Raw genomic sequence first — 22,671 nt, forward strand, 5'->3', positions numbered from 1 at the left:
AAAACCGCAACCATGGTCATAAAACTCTTCAAATGGTTTCTCATTTGTAACTAAAACCATGGACATTATAATGAGATATATAGGAGATCTCAGTCTATTCAAACATGTCACCAACCTAAATACCTAAAAGCTATTCTTCCTCAAAAAAAAAAAAAAGAAAAGAAAAAACATCAAAATGAAAGTGAGGAAGTAGGAAAGAAAAAGGATTGGAAAATCAAAATGCCTTTCTAAAAAGAATTCCCACAATATAAACAGAGTGTGCCAACATTTGAAAATGCCACTAGAAATTATTACTAATGGGAATAAGGTAACCTCAGGAAGCATCCAATCTAAGATGCAATCTAAGATAAAAAATAAGTTACAATTTCTAAGTTTATATCATACAAAAATATGCCAGACATAAAGAATGATGACTATTTAATGGCAGGTACTAAAACACTTAAGAGACCAGGGGCAGTGGCTTACACCTGTAAGCCCAACACTTTGGGAGGCATAGGTGGGAGTATCCCTAGAGCCCAGGAGTTTGAGACCAGTCTGATCAACACAGGAAGACCTCATCTCTATACAAAAATTCTAAAAATTAGCCAGGCATGGTGGCATGCGCCTATAGTTCCAGCTACCCAGGAAGCTGGGGTGGCAGGATTGCTTGAGCCTGAGAGGTCAAGGGTACAGTGAGCCACGATCATTCCACTGTACTATGGGTGACAGAGCAAGACCCTGTCTCAAAAACAAATAAACAAACAGGTTGGAACATTTTTCTGTATTTCCAAATTTACAATTTCAGATTTCAAATGAGAAAGGTATGCATTTATGTAATTTAAGAAAAAATTAAAAGGTTATACTTCAGGTTTTTAAAACACAGAAAGGTGTTAACAATCACAGAATCTAGAAAAACCAGGAGAGTAAGAAAGGTGTGAATCACCAAAATGTCCAGTGAAAAAACTCTTTGACTACATCAAATGGAGCAAAATTCTTTAGGTAGAAATGTGTCTTGAGTCAGAACAGTGCATTTCACAAAGATATTTCGCAGCTTACTGAAAACAATCCTTAAGAACTTTTTTTTTAATTTATTTATTTATTTATTTTTAAAGACAGGGTCTCGCTCTGTCACTCAGCCTGGAGTACAGTGGTGCAATCTCAGCTCACTGCAGCCTCCACCTCCCAGGCTCAAGCTATCCGCTGGCCTCAGCCTCCCAAGTAGCTGGGACCACAGGAACACGCCACCATACCTGGCTAATTTTTTTGTAGAGAAGGGCCTTTGCCATGTTGCCAGGCTGGTCTCAAACACCTGAGCTCAAGCTATCCACCTGCCTCAGCCTCCCAAAGTGCTGGGATCAGAGGCCTAAGCCACAGCACTGGCGGGAACTTAGGTTATAGTTTAACTTAGTTTTTAGTTTAACTTTCCCAAAACAAACCCCCTTCCTGTCTGAGGACTAGACTACCTTTGCAGGACTAATAAATTAGCTACAAAATTAGAAATTGGCCAGGTGTGGTGGCTCACACCTGTAATCCCAGCACTTCGGGAGGCCGAAGTGGGTGGATCACCTGAGGTGAGGAGTTCAAGACCAGCCTGACCAAAATGGTGAAACCCTGTCTCTACTAAAAATACAAAATTAGCCAGACGTGGTGGCGCATGCCTGTAATCCCAGCTACTCAGGAGGCTGAGGCAGAAGAATCGCTTGAACCCAGGAGGCCGAAGTTGCAGTGAGCTGAGACTGTATCATTGCACTTCAGCCTGGGCAACAAGAGTGAAACTCCATTTCAAAAAAAAAAGAAAAAATTAGAAATTAAGGTTTAGAAGTCACACAGCTGGAGGCTGCAAAATTCTGAACCTCCCCAAATTGTTCTTGGGGGTAATAACACTACTGTCAAACTGAAGATCAGTGCTTGAGATAGATGGATCAGCTGATACCGCCCAGATCAATGAACTGGCTCATCTGGTCTTGTGGCCCCCACCTAGGAAATGACTCAGTGCAAGAGGACAGCTTTGAAGAGTCATGATTCTATGATTTTGTCTCCAACCTGACCAATCAGCACTCCCCACTTTCTGACCCCCTACCTACCAAATTATCATTAAAAACTCCAATCCCTGAGTTTTCAGTGAGATGGGTTTGAGTAATAATAAAATTCTGGTTTCCCATACGGCTGGCTCTGTATGAATTAAACTCTTTCTCTATTGTAATTCCCACCTTGATAAATCGGTTCTGTCTAGGCATCAGGCAAGGAGAACCCATTAGAACCGCCATTAGGCAGTTATAACAGGATGGGCGGTCAGACACACTTCATTATACTTCCCTCCCTTGATAACTGCCATTATCATCATGCCATTAGGCATTATTCTCTAAGGGCTAAATTAGGGGTGTCCAATCTCTTGGCTTCCCTGGGCCACACTGGAAGAACTGTTCTGACCACACATAAAATATACTAACACTAACGATAGCTGATGAGCTAAAAAAATTTAAAAATCACAAAAAAACTCACAGTGTTTTAATAAAGTTTATGAATATGTGTTGGGCCGCATTCAAAGCCGTCCCATGCGGCCCATGGGTCGCAGGTTGAACAAACTTGGACTAAACAGAAACCAGGCCTTTCAAAAGACTCCACCACTGATCTCAACCAACTGCCTGACTGCTGCCCCTCCATTCTGCAGTTTCAACAAAACAACCTACAAGCATTTCTTCCTGATAAGAGACCACCAGCCACAGAGTAGTTCTGGCCAGTCTACACAGGAAGAACAGTAAGGGTTTTCATGTCCTCCACTTTACCTTTTGACATCAGAGGGCTGAAAACTCCACTCCGGAATCATGCTAACGCCACAATTTTTTTATATGTAGGACCTAGGAAGGAGCATGAAGCTCAATTGTGCATGCACATGTTTCTCCTTTCATAAATATTCATGACGCCTTAACTTATTAAATATGTATATTCGGCCACTCTGCTCAGCATAAATTCCTGTTCCCTTTGTCCCTCTCTCCAAGTGTCTGTTTCTGGCTTCAGGCCGGAGGCTATGCTTCCCAGCCTGTCAGAATGATCACCCTGCAGGCTGCAACGCTTTATAAGAAATAAAGCTCTCCTTTCCAAATTTATGAACCTTGTCATTCTTCAGCTGACACCGTGAGGACCTTGAAGAGGAATGGGTGAGGGGGACTGAAAACAGGTGACCACTGCTGGAACCTGAGTCATTACCCCCAGGGTAGGCTAGGCCCTATATTTATAAGGCAAAAGTAGAAGTAAAGTGAAGAGGAAACAATTTCCACTGGTATTACTTTATTCTCCAGGGCCGATATGAATACACTCACTGTTCTATTCTCAGAGAACTGTCTGTGATTTCACATAAGAAAAAAAAAAAAGGTAAGAAGTTTTGACTTCTTTAGCAATGGAAGGTAATTTACTTATGTACTTTTAATTTAGTGATTAGAAAGGAAAATGATTATTAGCCTCAATCCTTAGAAAAGAAAAAAAAGGAAAGATTCAATGTCTCTTCTTTCTGTGCAATGTTCAAAACTGCAAACAACAGAGGAGCTTGCACTTTGAACCTCCCCAAGTTTTATGTTTCAAGTACTGATCCAGCCCCCAGAAGGCCACTGAGATAAGGACAGAGTCACTAACTGGAAACCTGATGGGCCAACACTGAGGCCAAGGGCTTATGGCTACCATCTGGCATAGTTTTTATTGGAGTACTTCCTCCATCAAAACAGTCTATAATCTAAAAACTTTTAAATCTTAATTTCTAAGCCACTATATTAATTTTCTATTAATCACTTAAAAAAAAACAAAACTTGAAATTCACCAAATTAACAACTAGAGTTGTTTTTTGTTTTTTGCTTTTGAAACAGGGTCTCGCTGTGTTGCCCAGACTAGCAGTATAGTAGCACAATCTCAGCTCACTGCAGCCTCGGCCTCCCGGCCTCAAGCAATCCTCCCACCTTTGCTTTCTGAATGGCCTGGGACTACAGGTGCACACCACCATGCCCAGCTAATTTTTGTATTTTTTTTTTTTTTAGAGGGGTCTCATTACATTGCCCAGTCTGGTCTCGAACTCCTGGCCTCACGTGATCCTCCTGCCTCAGTCTTTTCAAAGGGATGGCAGGTGTGAGCCACTGTGCCTGGCCTGGAGTTTTTAAGGCAAAAAATAAATCATCGTCACCATTCTTATTTTGGCCTAAGATAAACTCTTGAATATTTTTAAGATTCCCAGGAGAAAGCCAGGCATGGTGGCTCATGCCTGTAATCCCTGCACTTTAGGAGGCCGAGGCGGGCGGATCACGAGGTCGGGAGATCGAGACCATCCCAGCTAACATGGTGAAACCCTGTCTCTACTAAAAATACAAAAAAAAAATTAGCTGGGTGTGGTGACAGGCGCCTGTAGTCCCAGCTACTCTGGAGGCTGAGGCAGGAAAATGGCGTGAACCCGGGAGGCAGAGCTTGCAGTGAGCTGAGATAGCGAAACTGCACTCCAGCCTGGGCCACAGAGTGAGACTCCACCTCAAAAAAAAAAAAAAAAAAAAAGATTCCCAGGAGAAAGTTCTCAACCAACTGCAGAAATCACAAAAGTAATTAGTCTATATGGCACAAAGGTAGAATAACTAAGGAGAGGGGACACACTTAAAATGAAGTATCAGTAAAGCACTAGACCTGAAGAAGGGCAACAGAGTGTGATCCAACTATCACCACCTCCAAGTGGATTCCTATAGCTGCTTGTCAAGTGGTTTGCCAGACTCCTCTCCAACCCTACTTCAATCCGTTCTTCTCAGAGCAATCAAATATTATTCCAAAAACAAAACTCATAATTTGAAGACATTTTGCCAATAAAAAAAATGCTCAACCTCATTAATCATAGGGAAATGTACATTAAAACCACTATGAAATACCACTTTACACCCATTAGGATAGCTATCATAAAAAAAAAAAAAAAACCCAGAAAACAAGTGTTGGCAAGGATGTGAACAAACTTAAACTCTTCTGCTCTGCTGGTGGGCACATAAAATGGTGCGGCTGCTGGGGAAGACAGTATGGCATTTCCTCCAAAACTTAAACACAGGATTATCATACAATCTGTAACTGAACTTCTGTATATATACACAAAAGAAATGAAAGCAGGAACCCAAAGGGATATGTGTATGCCAACATTCACTGCAGCATTATTCATAACAGCTGAAAGGTGGAAACAACCCAAGTGTCCATCAATAGATAAACAGATAAATAAAATGTGGCATCTACATACAATGGAATAGTATTCAGCCCTAAGGAAGTAAGATGTTCTGATACATGCTACAATGTGAAAGAAGAGAATAGAAAGTTATGATTTAATGGGTACAGAGTTTCAGATGGGGATGATGAAGTAGTTCTGGGGATGGATGGTAGTAATGGTTGCACAATGATGTGAATGTACTTAATGTCACTGAACTGTACACTTAAATGTTAAAATGATAAATTTTAGATTATGTATTTTTTACCACACACACACACACAAGCATATCACATTCTCCTGATTAAAAACCTTTCAACAGTTTCACACTGCACTTAAAATCTAACATGCAAACTCAGTCACAAATATATCTCCTCCAATCCAGCCAGTCTTCTCTCTGCTTCATACAACAGTAATAATTATATCTTACATTTATATGATATTTTTATTTACCCAGCATGTGTCTTTACATGTTTCCTGATATCCTCTCATTCAGTTAATAACAGTCAGCTCTCAGGGAGGCTACAAGCTTGAAAAAGTTTCTACTCAGAATTTGTGGACAACATGAAAATATCATTGGTATGAAGTCACTGGAGCATTACCTACTCCTAAAAGATGACATAACAGCATGTTGCTGATGAGAAAAGTTCATCTTCCAAGTAGTCTGAAAGGAGACGAGGTAGAATATCTGTTTAAATCTTACCTCAGATAGGAGGATTTCAAAACCTCCTTACCTTATTCTACCCCACACTGATCTTCTAACTCCCACAGCATGTTACTTCATACCAATTAATTTGATACATCACATCATCCAAGCATGTGTGTAAGCCGTGTCTCCTTGTTTAAGTCCCAGGTCCCTTATGGGCAAGAACAACAAGCCTTACACTGCTGCCACATCCCCTACAGAGCCTTGTGAACAATCAGCCATCACTGAAAAATGCCTTATGTTTACTTGAAAACACATCCCTGAACCTAACCCCACCTTCTCCCATGCAGCAATGTGATCTCCCTGCAATGAGTTTTGGGGTAGAGGAACAGAGGATAGAAATTTGGGGGTAAAGTATCTTCAATTATCCTTTTCTAGACTGGAAGAACCTGAGAAGAAACCTAATCCATTTCCCTTGCATTTCAGATGAAGAAACTGAAGCCCAGATATGTTAAGTGTCTTGCCTAAAAATGAAACAATCAGTTAATGGCAGAAATCCTACTGGTCCAGAATACAGGTCCTGACTCACTGTCTAGGGTTTTCTCTACACCACACTACCTTCCTTACTTCCACTAGAAAGACTGTGTTTGTAAATACAGAATAAATTGTATTAAACGAAGCTTTGTTCTTTTTTGCTTTAAAAGAATGTAACCAGAAAATAGTAATGGCAGTTTAGGACAATGATCCTGAAGATGCCTAATTGGAACTATTCACTAAATTATTAACCTGGCTCTTAAAGTTTCAAATAAACTGTATTCACATAAATCCTACTATTATAAAGTTGCTACAAGAAGGATTTCGGAAGTCTTATATGCTAGTTTTTATACAGGCAAAAAACTAGAAGATAAAAACATATGAAGTAAAACAAAGATAAATACAAAGTCTTCTAAAGGTAGAGACCTCCACCATGATCAGCAAACATAGCGATAACACATTTCCAGAAAAAAAGAACTGGAGGTGGAGGGTGGAGGCAGTGCATAAAGGCCCAGGCTCAAAACACAACCTTTACTACATGCAGTTCCACTTAAGGCATGAAATAACTTGGTTTACTCATTCATTTGTTCACTAATTCATTCACAATAGCAAAGCACCTACCATGTGCCAGGAACCAGAGATGTGAAAGGTAAAGCAAGATATGAAAGACAGGATTCCTGTTTTTCTGGACACTATTTTAATAGGAATGGGACAACAAACAACTTATCTCAGCTTGTGATAAACTGCTATGAAGGAAAAATAAGGGTGATGTTTCTTGCAACATCTACCTGAGGTGTGAGGTCAAGGAATAATGAGGGGGTAATATCTCATTTGAGAAAGAAGAGGAAGTACAAAGTCTGGTTCCAATTTCCTTCCAATAAAACTTTAGAATTCTTCTTTTACCAGAATCTTGGGAGCAGGCAACAAATTCCTTATTTCTATTTTCCTCAATACAAACAAATGAGAATGAGAGGGCTCCCAAAGCACAGCATGAAATGGCCTGGTCTGGAGAAATCATACAAAGTGAACAGAAGGAAACCCGCAAGCAAAGAAAGCTTTGTGTTCCCCTGTCTTATGAAAATGGCAGTTCCACTGTTGGCAATATACAGGAATAGTAATGATCTGATATGGTGGTGTTTACAAAGAAAAATATATTCTTATTGATGTTCTCTAACCTGAAAGGGGCAGTGGCAAGATCAGGTATGAAATAAGGTCTAGGTAGCAATCTGTCTGTGCATTTACTTAAAACTCATATTAAGCATTTTAAATATAATTTTTCAAACTCCAAAATATTCCCTGTTAAGAAACACAAAAGTAGGGAAACAAACATGGATAAATTTTTTTTCTAAATTTTTATATTTATTACAGGCATTAACATGTCTACTCCACTTTACAAGATCTTTAGAGAAAAGTGCTGTTCAAAGCTCTATTATGCCACTTGCCAAACAGCACACTATGTAAACAGCCAAATATTTAAGCCACTTTTCAGTAGTTTCTCCCTGGCCAGAGACATAAAGATATATACTTGTCTTTAGTCCAACTTTATTTCCAGAGAAAAGTAAAACAGGCTGGGCATGGTGGTTCACACTTGTAATTCCAGCACTTTACAAGGTTGAGGTAGGAGGACTTCTTGAAGTCAGAAGTACAAGAAGACCATCCTGGGCAACACTGCAAGATGCAGTCACTATAAAAAAAAAAAATTAAAAATTAGCCGGGCATGGTGGTGCGCACCTGTAGTCCCGGCTACTCTGGAGAGTGAGGCAGGAGGACCACTCAAGCCCAGGAGTACCAGGTTTCAATGAGCTATGGGTGACAGAGTGAGACTCTATCTCAAAATTTAATTAATTAATTAAATCAAACAAAGAATCAGCAAATATTTAAACTAGAACACCTTCATTATAAAGATAAGAAAAATGAAGCACAAAGAGAATTAATGACTACTCAAAGTCAACCATACAGAGAAACATTAGGCATCCAAACTCTCAGCCCGGGACTCCACCGTTTTTCAAAAGCAGGGAACAAAATCAACAGTTTGCAACAAGCACTTTTTCAAAACACAAGATAAAATAGAAACCATCAGAGTAGACTGTACACACCAATTTTGTTTTGTGAAATTTCCAGTTTATTTTTACGTATACAGACACATGCATGCATACACAGTTGTTGCCGTTTGAGACAGGGTTTGGCTCTGTTGCCCAGGCTCTAGAATGCAGTGGCCATAGCTCACTGAGCCTTGATCTCCCAGACTCAAGAGGTCCTCCACCCTTGCCTCAGCCTCCTAAGCAGCTGGGACTACAGGTGTGTGCCACCACGTTTGACAAACTTTATTTTTAGCAGGGACAAGGTCTCACTATGTTGCCCAGGCTGGTCTCAAACTCCTGAGCTCAGGCAATCTTCCTGCCTCACCTTCCCAAAGTGCTGGGATTACAGGCATGAGCCACTGAGTCCAGCCTATGCAGACACAGTGTCTGCACGTTATACACGCATGGAGTCTTTTTTTTTTTAATTATTGAGACGAGATCTACCTATGTCGCCCAGGCCAGTCTCAAACTCCTGGGCCCACGTGATTTTCCCACCTCAACCTCCCTAGTAGCTAGGACTGACTACAGGCGCATACCACCATACCCAGCCATCTATGGAGTCTTGATATAAAAAGATCTCTTACTATGGATTGTAACAAAAAAGTTAAAAAAAATACTGCATTTCACACTCCCTGTCATCTGTCATGAAGTACTTCCTTTTATTTTAAGCAAACATAGCAACAGCAACATTAAAAAGACAAATAGATGGCTAATCCTACCTTATAATCTCTCATTCAAATCTCATTTTTGCATCTATTCAGTGCTCTACATTTTGTGCCATTATAACTATAGCTAAAGTAACTATCAACAGCAATAGCAACTAGCAGATAGAGAAGCTTTCACTCAGCCAAAGGTACTAGAAGAACTACTGCCTATTAGTCTCCAAAGGAATTTCAGCTAAAGAGGCATAGATTTACTACAAAAAGACACAGTATGTTCACCACAGCTCAGAGGTTCAAACAGTTCTCTCCAAAAACAAACCAAAAAAAAGTCCTCCACAGACTTGACCCCGGAATGTAATTTCAGGGGAAAAGGAGCATTCCTAAAATATTTTCTCTATGTAATACTTACTCCCTGAGGTTAATATTGTTTGGGGGGTGGGGGGATTAACACAGAACACAGCCCCATTCACTCCATAATAAGGTCTAAGATTTAAAATGCACTGCCTTGAGAGAAGCTACACTAAAATTCCAGCTAAGATACGGAAATGAGTGTCAAGACATCAGATCATTTTTAGATGGCACATTTGGGAGACGGAAGAGAAGACAACAGCACTGAATATTACAAAAACAGATAAAAGAAAAATGGTACAGTGAGGCAGGGATAAAAACAGAAAATGTTAAGGCAAAAAGAAAACTAAGCATTACGCTACAGTAAAAGTTTAATCTAAAATATGGCCTGGTATAGTGGCTCATGCCTGTAATCTCAACACCTTGGGAGGCTGAGGAGGGCGGATCACTTGAGGTCAGGCGTTCAAGACCAGCCTGGTCAACATGGTGAAATCCTATCACTACTAAAAATACAAAAAATTAGACAGGCATGGTGTTGCATGCCTGTAAACTCAGTTACTTGGGTGGCTGAGGCACAAGAATCACTTGAACCCGGGAGGTGGAAGTTGCAGTGTGCCAAGATCGCACCACTGCACTCCAAGCTGGGTGACAGAGCAAGGCTGTCTCAAACTAAACTAACTAAACTAAAATGTACAATAAAATAAACTATGCAGGCTGGGCTCCATGGCTCACACCTGTAATCCCACCATTTGGGAAGCCGACACAGGCAGATCACTTGAGGTCAGAAGTTCAAGACCAGCCTGGCCAACATGGTAAGACCCTGTCTCTACTAAAACTACAAAGATTAGCTGGGCATGAGGTACAAGAATTGCTTGAACCCAATACAGGCAGAGGTTGCAGTGAGCCAGCACCACTGCACTCCAGCCTGGGTGACAGAGCAAGACTCTGTCTCAAAAAAAAAAAACAAAAACCCTATACATATACATATACATAGACACACACTGTGCAGCACCAGATACTTTAATCACAGAGCTTGACCTGTCACAGCCTTGGCCAATCATATTTTGTGCCACTTGACCCCACCTCCTGTTCCACAGCCAACTAGGCTAGAATCTCTGGCCTCAAACAAAGAGGCCCCAGGGAAAACCAGGCAGTTGGCAGAAGGAGCTGAAGGAGAAGTCATGAAAATAATAAAGTTGGGTGAGGGGATTGACAGGTAAAGTCATGAAGAATCAGGCACAACAGGTATAGAGGCTATGAGCAAAAGATACAGAGTAGGGAGAAAGAGAACAAAGCATGTCAAAAATGCAGAGAAACTGTGCAGCTCAAGACAGAGTGATAACTGGCCAGTAGAGATTCTGATTTCTGGCAGCTTTCTTGTTGTCTCATATGTATTCCCTCCTTCAAGGTAGTTTGAAAGAATTATATGACCTGAAGCAGGAAGAAACACTAAGAACACAAATGACTAAAAGGGTTTACACTAATTTTGTTTACGCATTTTAAAAAACCTCCAAAAACCTTTATCATTGAAAGTCTGAGCTAGAAAAGTCCTTGGAATCAGACCAATTCACTATTTTAGAGATGAGGAAATAGAGGACCACAAAGTAATCTAAGGTTTCACAGATAGTGACAGAGCAAGGACAACACTAAGGACTCCTATTTCCATAGCCATTACTGTCTGTCCTACACTGCACTAAATAACACCAACATAGAAACATTTTCCTCAAAACAAGTATTTTCGCAACACGTTTTAGAGTGAGTCAGAAATTTTATGTGCATGTGCCTTTTTCCACAGTTTAAGTAAGTTTTCCACAGTTTAAATAAGTTTTCCACTTATTTATTCTCTGGCTCTCTGTTATGCTTATAAAATACATCCTTAGATTTCTCCTTTTCTTCCTCACATATATTTTAAAAATTAATCTGTCACTAAAGAAATAACACCAGCAATTCATCAGGCCCACTGGCTTTTTCCCCCTACAACTGCGTGTTTTAAAACAGCACTTACTCAGGATTGTTATTGCACATATTGTGTAATAGTGTTTGAACTCAAAGTAGTACAGAGCAGACATTTTAAGTGAAAAATAAACTTCAATTAAGGATCATAGAGATTTCCTTGAAGAAAAATTCATAACCAACGTCAGTAAAATTCAGGAGAAAATAGTGCAAGAACTGAAACTGAAAAGGGACCAATGTGAAATTATCAAGTCATTCCTGACGGAATTTATTGCAGTCACTCAGGGTGTCTTGTGAACAAAAACTACAACTTGTAAAAAAACACAAATCCCAAACTGGGGAAATTATTAATCAGTGAGAAGATGCAGACAGAAGTAGAAAAAAGTTGACCCAAGGTAAACATGGTGAAGCCCAGAGGCAGGACTGTAGAATACCTGGATGCCTACTCTGACGAAACAAACACTTAAGCGCCTCTAAGGATCCCCAAAGGACACAACTGACGGGGAGGGGAGAGGTGAATAAATACTTGCATCTCTAAAGCTGATCCACAGAAAAGCAGAGTCATCAATTTCCTAAGAACAGTCTCAGCCATCTCAAAACAGCAGAAATGAGGAAGACGGCATATGTTAACGAATCTTTTCGTTAGGTTTAAGATAAAGTGAAGAACACAAAACCCAGGTATTAATGACTAAAAAAAGAGAAGCGCCGGAAGCGGTGGCTCACGCCTGTAATCCCAGCACTTTGGGAGGCCGCCCTGAGGCGGTCAGATCACAAGGTCAGGAGACCGAGACCATCTTAGCGAACACGGTGAAACCCCGTCTCTACTAAACATTAGCCGGGAGTGGTGGTGGGCGCCTGTAGTCCCAGCTTCTCGGGAGGCTGAGGCAGGAGAATGGCGTGAACCCGGGAGGCGGAGCTTGCAGTGAGCTCTTGCAGAGAGAGACTCCGTCTCAAAAAAAAAAAAAAAGAAAGAAAGAAAGAAAAGAAAAGCACAAAACTCAAGTCCAGAGGCCACTTCGGTCACTTCAGTCATAGCTAATAAAGTATCACAAAGGATCTTTTCATCAAATGAAGTACTAATGACGTTATAGGTCTATATTCTTAATTCTAACAACGTAAACGTGTGTGTTTTGATGGATGAGAAAACTCAGGCTTAGAGCCTTTAAGTAACCAAGATCACCAAGGCAGGCAGTGAGAGAAACCCAGGCAGGATTCGAACCCTCGCTGGCTGAGCCATTCTCATTACCGCCACAGTCAACAATCAACACGGCAGTTTAAGTTCATCCTTACCAGTCACCCAGGAGATGAGTTTTGAAGAGGGAGTTTAAAAGGGGCATCTGACTTTCTCTCTCTCCCAAAGTAGAAGAGAACTGAGCTGTCAAAAACAGAAAAAGAAGTGAGTGCGGTGCCGCCTGGACTCTCCATCCCGCAGCTCCGGACCGAGCCCGCCCCGCTCGACTCGCGCAGCCCCAGCCACGCTCGGTTCCCCGTCCGGGCCAAGGGACCGCGGCTGTCAGACGCGGAGGGGCAGAGGCACGGCCCAAAGAAAGGGACAAAGAGCCTTGCCGGCCGCGGCCGGAGGCTGCCGGCCCGTTCCTAAGCCGGGTTTCCGCGGCAGCGGCCCTAGCTGGGCGGGGACCGGGGACGGGGGCGCGGCGGGGGAGGAGCGGCCGCCGAGGCGGAGGGGCTGCGCTAGAGGTGCGGGCCCGGCTGGCAGACTCGCCCCCTACTCACTACCTTGCCGCGGACTTCCCGTCACGGTCGCCGCCGTCACGGAGCTTCTGAGCCGGGGCGACGCAGCGAGAGCTGATAAGCGGGCGTCAGCTGCGTCCCGCACTGGCGAAGCAGCCTCCAGATCGGGCTGGAGAAAGGCCGGGGGGTGGGAGTCGGGACGAGGTTTGTTCCTAGCTTGTGGAGATTTTACTCCGCTCGTCCCTCGCACTCGGCTTCCGCTCCGCCTCCCGGCCGGCCCTTCCCGCACTCGGGGGCCAGCCGCCCACAGCGCGCAGCATTGTGGGGGATGTAGTCTTAGAATGAGGAAGCGGCGACACGTGCTTCCAGCCGCCCTGCACCTACCCTGGATCAGAACGACGCCGTTGCGCGGCAACCAGAGAGGGGCGGCGGGCTCTTCTGTGTTGGAAGATGAGCCCGCCAGAGGCATACCTTCGGCCTTAACTCGCTGCAGGCTCTGGAAGAAGGGTTCTGGCATCTTGTTCCCGACCCTCCAGTGAGAAACCAACCTCCCAATACTGTTGACCTGAGGCTGGAAAAGCTTAATGATGATTAAGTGTGCTACAGATGAGAATACCCATCATTGCAGCCGAAAGTCCTTAGCCAGTGGAGAGAGGCAAGAAAAATGAAAGGATTGAAGATTAAATAGGAAGAAACAAAATTATTTTTTCATAGATGATATAATTATGTACGTGGAGGCCGGGCGCCGTTGGCTCATGCCTGTAATCCCAGCACTTTGAGAGGCCAAGATGGGAGGATCACCTGAGGACGGGAATTCGAGACCAGCCTGGCCAACATGGTGAAACCCTGTCTCTACTACAGATACGAACTTGGCCGGGCGAGGTGGCGGATGCCTGTAATTCCAGCCTCCCGGGGGGCTGAGGTGGGAGAATTGCTTGAACCCAGGAGGCGGAGGTTGCAGTGAGCTAATATCGCACCACTGCACTCCAGCCTGGACGACAAGAGCAGAACTCCGTCTCAAAAAAAACAAAAAAAATTATGTTTATGGCACTTCAAAACAATCTGCAGATAAACTTAACAATAAAAGAGTTTAACAAGGTTAATAGATACAAAAATCATATTTTTAAAAATCAATATTTATTTATATATGCCAGTAAAAAAGATAATTTTTTTAAAGATACCATTTACAGCAGCTCCAAACAAATATCAAGTACCTAGGGATAAATAGATCAAAGAAATGCAAAACCTGCCTGAAAAAAACATTGAAAGACCCTGAAGAAGACCTAAATAAAGATATAACATGTTCATAGATTGGAAGAGTCAATACTGAAGAACGCCAGTCTCTCCAAACCTACCTACAGAGCCAGTGCAATTCCCAACAAAATCTCAATAAATGTCTGTGTATGTGTGAGAAACTTGACAAGCTAATTTAAAATGCTATGGAAGAGCAAAGACAAGCATTCATGAAGAAGAGGAGGAAGAAAAAAAAAAAAAGAGGAGAAGGAGTGGGAGGAGGATAACTTGTGCTACCAGATAACAAGCTTTATTATAGAGTAGGCATGGTGGCCCATGCCTATAATCCCAGCACTTTGGGAGGCTGAGGCAAGTGGATTGCTTGAGGCTGGAGTTCAAGACCAGCCTGGGCAACATGGCAAAACCCCATCTCTACCCCCACAAAAAAAAAAAAAAAAAAAAAGTCAGTTGTGGTGGCATGCACCTATGGTCCCAGCTACTCAGGAGGATCACTTTGAGGCCAGGAGGTAGAGGCTGCAGTGAGCCATAATTGTGCCACTGCACTCGGGCAACAGCAAGACTCTTCCTCAAAAACAAAACAAAACAAAAACAAGCTTTATTTTAAAGCTGTCAATCTAAATAGTAGGACCTCTAAAAGAAAAAGACATTCATTTGAGAATAGGGCGTTACAATGGGAATACACATGCCACAGTAAACTCTGTGTGTATTCAGGGAGGTAAAGGAAGACAAAGAAAAAATAAGAAAGATTAAATCAATTGCTTTAAAATTATTATGCTTGGCTACAAAGATCAATAATAAGGGTGACTCCAGTTCTAGGCTGAACAGGCAGTTGCTGGGCAGATGTCCACACAGAAGTACTTGTTGTGTAAGGTTGCAGTGGTCTTTGTGTACGGCTGTGGTTTTTGCAGAGTCTTTTGCAATAGTTTAGTTATCAGGCATACACGTGTGAAAGCCTTCCCTTCTTAGCCTTCCCCAGCTCTGTCATGGTGTTTTGTTTTTTAACACAAGTGACTCCATTTTGATTCTGACAATTTTCACATTTCCCTTTTTCGATCAAGATCTTTCTCAGAATGCATCACTGATCAGTCATTTTGTAGTTACATTCTGATGTCCCTGGAGGCCTGGTTGCTGGTTTCTTCCCACATTGTGGGGAGTGATTGGTGATGAGGAGTCAGTGTCAAAAACCATTTAGCCACATTTAGGCAATAAGGGAGGTTTGAAGAAAATGACTCTCAGGCTAAGTCTACCTGGGGTTTATTATTAAGGTCTATAGTCTTTTGCTGTCATCTCAAAGTGCTGGCCCAGCATTATTTTGTTAAGACCTATACTTCTGCAAAAATTTAACAAGTAACATACAAATTTTTTATTTTTTTATTTTTTATTTTTTTTTTTTGAGACAGAGTCTCGCTCTGTCGCCCAGGCTAGAGTGCAGTGGCCGGATCTCAGCTCAGTGCAAGCTCCGCCTCCCGGGTTTATGCCATTCTCCTGCCTCAGCCTCCCGAGTAGCTGGGACTACAGGCGCCCGCCACCTTGCCCGGCTAGTTTTTTGTATTTTTTAGTAGAAACGGGGTTTCACCAGGTTAGCCAGGATGGTCTCGATCTCCTGACCTCGTGATCCGCCCGTCTCAGCCTCCCAAAGTGCTGGGATTACAGGCCAAATTTTAAAAAAGGAAAAATATAAAGTAAAATGATAATCTCAGTTTGCTTAGTAGTTTTGAGCCATGAATTAGGCTTAACCAGCTGAATAAATGAAATTACCATAGAGGATTAAGTGAGACCTATTGTAACAGTTTCATAAACCCATCAGTTTTTTAAGTGTGCATGAGAATGAGCCATCAAATGTAGCTGGTTGGAGAGTCCCAGAAAACTTGGCATGCCTTAATGTTTGAAAATCCTAGGCAGAGTACAGTGGCTCACACTTGTAATCTTGACACTTTGGGAGGCTAAGGCAGGAGGATCTCTTGAGGCCAGGAGTTTGAGAAGCCTGAGCAACAGAGTAAAACACCGTCTCTAAAACAAAACAAAACAAAACAAAAGTAGCTGGGCATGGTGGCATGCACCCATAGTCCTAGCTACTTGAGCCTAGGGGTTCAAGGCTGCAATGATCTATGACTGCATCACTGACCTCCAGTCAGGGAGACAGAGTAAGGCTCTGTTTTTAAAAAAAAAAAAAAGAAGAAGAAGAACGAAAAGGAAAAGAAGAAAAAGAAAAGAGAAATTAGGAAAACCCCATTACATTACTTATCAATCTCTCAAGAGCAAAGAAAATTATCAATCTTGTTAGAATGTCAGAAGTTTGGACCAATGTATTTGATGGTAGCAACCACTCTAGTGGCTTTTATCTAGCCATCCTGTGTCCATCATTTAGAATGTGTCCATTCTAAAAGAATGTTTATTTTTGTTCTCAGAAGATTTTCAGAAACAAGCAAGGGAAAAGAGCTAAATCAGTTGTACATAACCAAAATAAAACCAAGAGTGTTCATAAAAAAATTTTAACCCAGGCATGTGGATCAGACAAAATATTAAAGTAGTCACACAGACCAAAAGTAAATTCATCAGAAAAGACATGCCTCACAGACAGAATGGAAATTGTGTAGAAATCAGAAAAGACTTACCAGAAAATACAAAAAGTCTTTGTTTAATCCCAGGAGGGATGGAAAGTCCCTTATTTAGGGCTGCCTTATTCGAATCAGACCCCAAATAAAGTCAAGAGCTTCTAGCATAAAGAAGGAGGCATGGTATTAGAGAAGACTCATCAGGGTAGAAAAAGTGAGCCATGGAAGCAGAGAACTGAAATGGCTTAAATGAGTACGGCACCAGATTCAAGAACTGCCAATTCCTTGTGATAGTGATCTTTTTTCAGGTCCTGTTTCTGGCACCATTTATGTCAACCTAAATAACAGAGAGAGGCTCTCTAAAAGAAAAATATGTTTATTTGGGAATAGGGCATTGCAATGGGAATACACATGCCACAGTAAACTATGTGTGTATTCAAGGAGGTAAAGGAAGACAAAGGTTTTTACAGGAAAAATTAGGGGCGTTACATAATTGTTTTGAAATTATTATCCTTGCCTACAATAATCTACAATAACAAGGGTGGCTCCAGTCTGAGGTTAGACAGACAGTTGCTGAGCAGATATCCTCATAGAAGTACATTTTGTGTAAATTTACAATGACCATAGTTAATGTTGTGATTTTCTGGAGTCTTCTCTGGTAATTTTGTTATCAGGCATGCAAGTGTGAAAACGCTCTCTTCTTAGCTTTCCTGGCTGTATTTCTCAGGGTGTTTCGGGGTTTTTTACACAAGTGATTCCATTTTGATACTGTCAACTTTCATAGTAATTAAGGCAGTGTGGAAGGAGATCAAGAATAGACAAATCTACCAGTAGTACAGAATAGAGAGCCCAGGGATCTGGGTGTGGTGGTGCACACCTGTAAATCCAGCTATTTGGGAGGCTGAGGCAGGAGGATCACTTGGGCCCAGGAGTTTGAGACTAGCCTGGCAATGCAAAGCAACACCTAAAGAACAGTTTTCAATGATTAAATGGTGCTGGAACAAATAGTGCTCTATTTGCAAAAGAAATGAAATTGGACTCTTCACATTATACACCAAAGTCAATTTCAGATGGCTAACACACACTTTTTTTTTTTTTTTTTCCTAAGAGACAGGGTCTCCCTTTGTTGCCCAGACTGAAGTGATCATAGCTTACTGCAGCCTCAAACTCCTGGGCTCAAGCAACCCTCCCAAGCAGCTAGGACTACAAGCATGTGCCACCAAGCCCGAGCAGTCTTTTTTAACAGACGGGATCTTGCTGTGTTGTCCAGGCTGGTCTCAAACTCCTGCCTCGGCCTCCCAAAGTGCTGGGTTACAGGTGTGAGTCATGATGCCCAGCTGAGACATAAATATTACAGGCAGAAGAATGAAGCTATGTAGAAGCAGACTTTAACATAAGAAGAAAAAAAAAGGAATAATGCTTTTATTGTTTTTAAAGATAATATAACAGTATATTGATCTCAAGGGTAAGGGGATAGACTTTTTAAACTAATCCAAAAAGCACTACCTATAATAGGAAAATAGATAAATTTGACCACATTAACATTAAGACAGCCAAGTGCAGTGGCTCACACCTGTAATCCCAGCACTTAGGGAGGCCAAGGCAGGCGGATCACCTGAGGTCAGGAGTTCAAGACTAGCCTGGCCAACATGGTGAAACCCAGCTCTACAAAAATACAAAAATTAGCCAAGCATGATGGCGGGTGCCTGTAATCCCAGCTACTCAGGAGGCTGAGGCAGGAGAATCGCTTGAACCCAGGAGGCAAGGTTGCAGTGAACCGAGATCACACCATTGCACTCCAACCTGGGTGACTGAGCGAGACTCTGTCCCTCCAAAAAAAAAAAAAAAAAAACACCTTAAGACTTGGTTTTATCAAATTATACACCATTAAAGGAGTTAAAAGGCAAGCCTCACAGATGATTAAGAAATTTACAACATGGGCCAGACGCAGTTGCTCACTCCTATAACCCCAGCATTTTGGGAGGCCGAAGCGGGTGGATCACCTGAGGCCAGGAGTTTGAGACCAGCCTGGCCAACATGGTAAAACCCCATCTCTACTAAAAATACAGAAATTAACCGGGTGTGGTGGCGGGCGCCTGTAATCCCAGTTACTCAGGAGGCTGAGGCAGAAGGATTGCTTGAACCTGGGAGGCAAAGGTTGCAGTGAGCTGAGGTTGTGCCATTGTACTCCAGCCTGGGTGATAAGAGTGAAACTCCATCAAAAGAAAGAAAGAAGGAAAGAAGGAAAGAAAGAAAAGAAAGAAAGGAAGGAAGGAAGGAAGGAAGGAAGGAAGGAAGGAAGGAAGGAAGGAAGGGAGGGAGGGAGGGAGGGAGGGAGGGAGGGAGGGAGGGAGGAAGGAAGGAAGGAGAGAGAGAAAGAAAGAGGAAGGGAGAAAGAGAGAAAGAGGAGAGGAGAGAATAGAAGAGAAGAGAAGAGAAGAGAAAGAAGGAAGGTATGAAGTTAATTTACAACATGTATAACCAAGAAAGGTCTTGTATCTAGAATATATAAAGAACTATAATCATAAGAAAAAGAGTTGAGGCTGAGCACGGTGGCTCACACCTGTAATCCCAGCATTTTGGGAGGCCGAGGTCGGCAAATCACTTGAGGCCAGGAGTTCGAGACCAGCCTGGGCAACATGGCAAAACCCTGTCTCTACTAAAAATACAAAAACTAGCCCAATGTGCTGATGCATGCCTGAAGCAGAGATTGCAATGAGCCAAGATCACGCCACTGCACTCCAGCCTGTACGACAGAGTGAGACTCTGTCTCAAAAAAGAAAAAAAGGAAGAAAATAAAAGAAAAAGAAAAAGAGCTGAACAGGCTCTTAACTAAGGAAGAAATCCAAATAACCAATAAACATATGAAAAAGCATCAACCTCATATGAGGACAAGAAAATTTAAATCACAATGAGAGAATAACACGCCACCCACCAGAATGGCTAAAACAGAAAAAGATTGACGATTACAAATGTTGACCACAGTGGAGCAATGGTAATTCTCATACTTTGCCATAGGGAAAGTAAACTCATACAGCAGTTCGGAAATAGGAACAAGCTACATTCGACAATATAGATGAATCCTAAAAACTTAATTATTAAGAAAATGAAACTATTCACAAAATAATATATACTGTGTTATTCCATTTTTGTAAGGTTCAAAAACAGGAAAAAAAGAATGTATACTTAGGTGTTAAAACTATAAAGAAAAGCAAGGAATTGATCATCATAAAAGGGAGATTAGTGGCTACCTCTGAGACCAAAGGAGTCCTGTGAGGAGGGATTTGAGAGTGTGAAGAGCTAATAGGGTTGGAATTCTACAAATCTTCTATTCCTTGGTATGGGTGGTAGTTACACTGCTGTGGGCTTTGTAATAACTCATTAGATTATGTATTTATTATTTATGCATTTTTCCACGTGTGTGTTATGTTTCCCAGTTTAAAAAATAAAGAGTAGAGGTCTGGAGTCAGATTGCCTTCATTCAGTTCCAAGCGCTACAACTGTGTAACCTTGGGCAAGTTCCATAGCCTCTCTAAGCCTCCGTTTCCCATCTGCAAAGTGTCAGTAATAAGAGTACATCAAAAGGATATTGTGAGGATTACAATGAGAATGTGAGCTGATGTGTATAGTTTCCACAGTACCGCCATCCCTTGGTATCCATGGGGGACTGATTCCAGGACTCCATAGTATAACAGAATCTGCAGATGCTCAAGTCTTGTAGTTGGCTCTCTGTATCCACAGGTTCTGCATCCACTATTATCATTGTAAGCACACTAAAGCATTAAAGAAAGACACTGAAGCAAATAACTCATGAAATGGTCCTTTATGCTAAAGTATGTATGTTAAGCCAATGGCCTATATTTGATTCTAAACACCTCACTATTCACTGTTTCCAAACACTTGTAGTAGCACTCAATAAATACATCGTGGCCAGGCACGGTGGCTCACATCTGTAATCCCAGCACTTTAGGAGGCTGAGGCGGGCGGATCACAAGGTCAGGAGATTGAGACCATCCTGGCTAACACGGTGAAACCCCATCTCTACTAAAAATACAAAAAATTAGCCGGGCATGGCAGCGTGTGCCTGTAGTCCCAGCTGCTGGGGAGGCTGAGGCAGGAGAATGGTGTGAACCCAGGAGGCGGAGCTTGCAGTGAGCCAAGATCGCGCCACTGCACTCCAGCCTGGGCGACAGAGCGAGACTCCTCTCAAAAAAAATAAATAAAAATAAATAAATAAATACATTGTGAATCGCCAGGCATGATGGCTCACACCTGTAATCCCAGAATGTTGGGAGGCCAAGGCAGGTGGATCACCTGAGGTCAGGAGTTCAAGACCAGCCTCGTCAACATGGTGAAACCCAGTCTCTACTAAGATACAAAAATTAGCTGGGCATGGTGGCGGTGCCTGTAATCCCAACTATTCAGGAGGCTGAGGCAGGAGAATTGCTTGAACCCGGGAGGCAGAGGTTGCAGTGAGCCGAGATCGCGCCACTGCGCTCCAGCCTGAGCAATAGAAACAAACAAACAAAAAAAAAACACGCACACACGCAAACAAAAACAAAAAAACATTGTGAATGAATTATCACTTCTCAGCCTTTTGGCTAAGATTAAGTGTGAATGAATGAATTTTTCTGCTAACCCCAGTACACAAATCTCTGGACACTGTATATATTTAATACATGTTGTTTGGCTCTCTGACAGAGATTTTCCTGGTCTCTGTCTAACGATTCATGTAACTTTCAAGATTTTCTGTTACTTCCATAGTATTCCACACCTTGGTAGACAAGAGTATATTAATTTAGAAGGTTCAAGAGATGAAAATAATAATAATAATAAAAATAATTGTTATGATCTTTTATAGCACTTTTCACTGTAGAAACCATTTTCCTAGAAGTAATGGGAGGTATTGCCAAACTCCACCCACTCATCTGTCAAAGAAAGACCTAGAATCAGAAGAACATAATTAGTTGCTCAAATTAATTCAATCAGAGTTGAAGCCATTCCTTTCTGGAATCAAGGAGAATAACCACAGCCAACTCGTATCAGGCCCAAGATAGAAAAGTGTCACCTTCCTCAATGCCATAATAGGGGAGAAAGTAGTCTATTCCTAAAAGGCAAGCTCAGAATATCATGGTAACAAGAAAAAATAACCTTTCCAGAGGTTAATGGTTGTCTCTGAGGAAAAGAGTTAGAAACTGAACTGGGAGAAAAAATTGGAATTGGAGTACCTACTTCCATATATATATATACACACACACACACACACACACACACACACATATATATATATACACTTTTTTTTTCCTACTTCCGTATTTTTTTATCTTTTTCTTTTTTTTTTTTTTTTTTTTTTTTGAGACAGGGTCTCATTCTGTCACCTAGGCTGGAGTGCAGTGGTGTCATTTCAGCTCACTTGCAGCCTCAACTTGCCAGACCCAAGCCATCCTCCCACCTCAGCCTCCTGATCACGTGGGACTACAAGTGAACACCATCATGCTCAGTCAATTTTTTGTATTTTTTTAGTAAAGACGGGGTTTCACCATGTTGCCCAGGCTGGTCTTGATCTCCTGGTTTAAAGTGATCCACCCACCTCAGCCTCCCAAAGTTCTGGGATTACACACGTGAGCCATGGTGTTCAGCTTTGGCGACAGAGCAAGACCCCATCTGGGGGGGTGTGGTGGGGGAAGAGGTAAAACGGACAGCAGCAAACCACAGGTGTGATAGGAGAGAATACTGAGCTGAGATCAGTCTCCTAAAA

At 42.0% G+C, this 22,671-nt stretch overlaps 1 protein-coding gene across 5 annotated transcripts in view; it reads right to left on the reverse strand.

The window, feature by feature from the left end:
- The window catches only part of CCDC126 (coiled-coil domain containing 126), a 42,116-nt gene extending 28,332 nt beyond the window's left edge, over positions 1-13,784 (reverse strand). The window contains exons 1-2 of one of the 5 annotated variants that reach the window (XM_005549983.4): positions 13,150-13,374; positions 12,703-12,787 (exon numbers count right to left, since the gene is read on the reverse strand). Coding sequence is in view for 3 of the 5 variants with exons in the window: in XM_045387352.2 (XP_045243287.1) it covers positions 12,703-12,787; positions 13,150-13,621 (557 nt within the window). In the remaining 2 variants the exon portion in view is untranslated. Of the gene's footprint in view, positions 1-12,702; positions 12,788-13,146 lie in introns of all 5 variants that reach the window. The other 4 variants (NM_001285060.2, XM_045387352.2, XM_045387353.2 and 1 more) reach the window with 4 other exon arrangements.
- Between the last annotated feature and the right edge of the window lie 8,887 nt (positions 13,785-22,671).

The sequence above is a fragment of the Macaca fascicularis genome, chromosome 3, assembly GCF_037993035.2.
Source record: "Macaca fascicularis isolate 582-1 chromosome 3, T2T-MFA8v1.1".
NCBI lineage: Eukaryota > Metazoa > Chordata > Mammalia > Primates > Cercopithecidae > Macaca > Macaca fascicularis.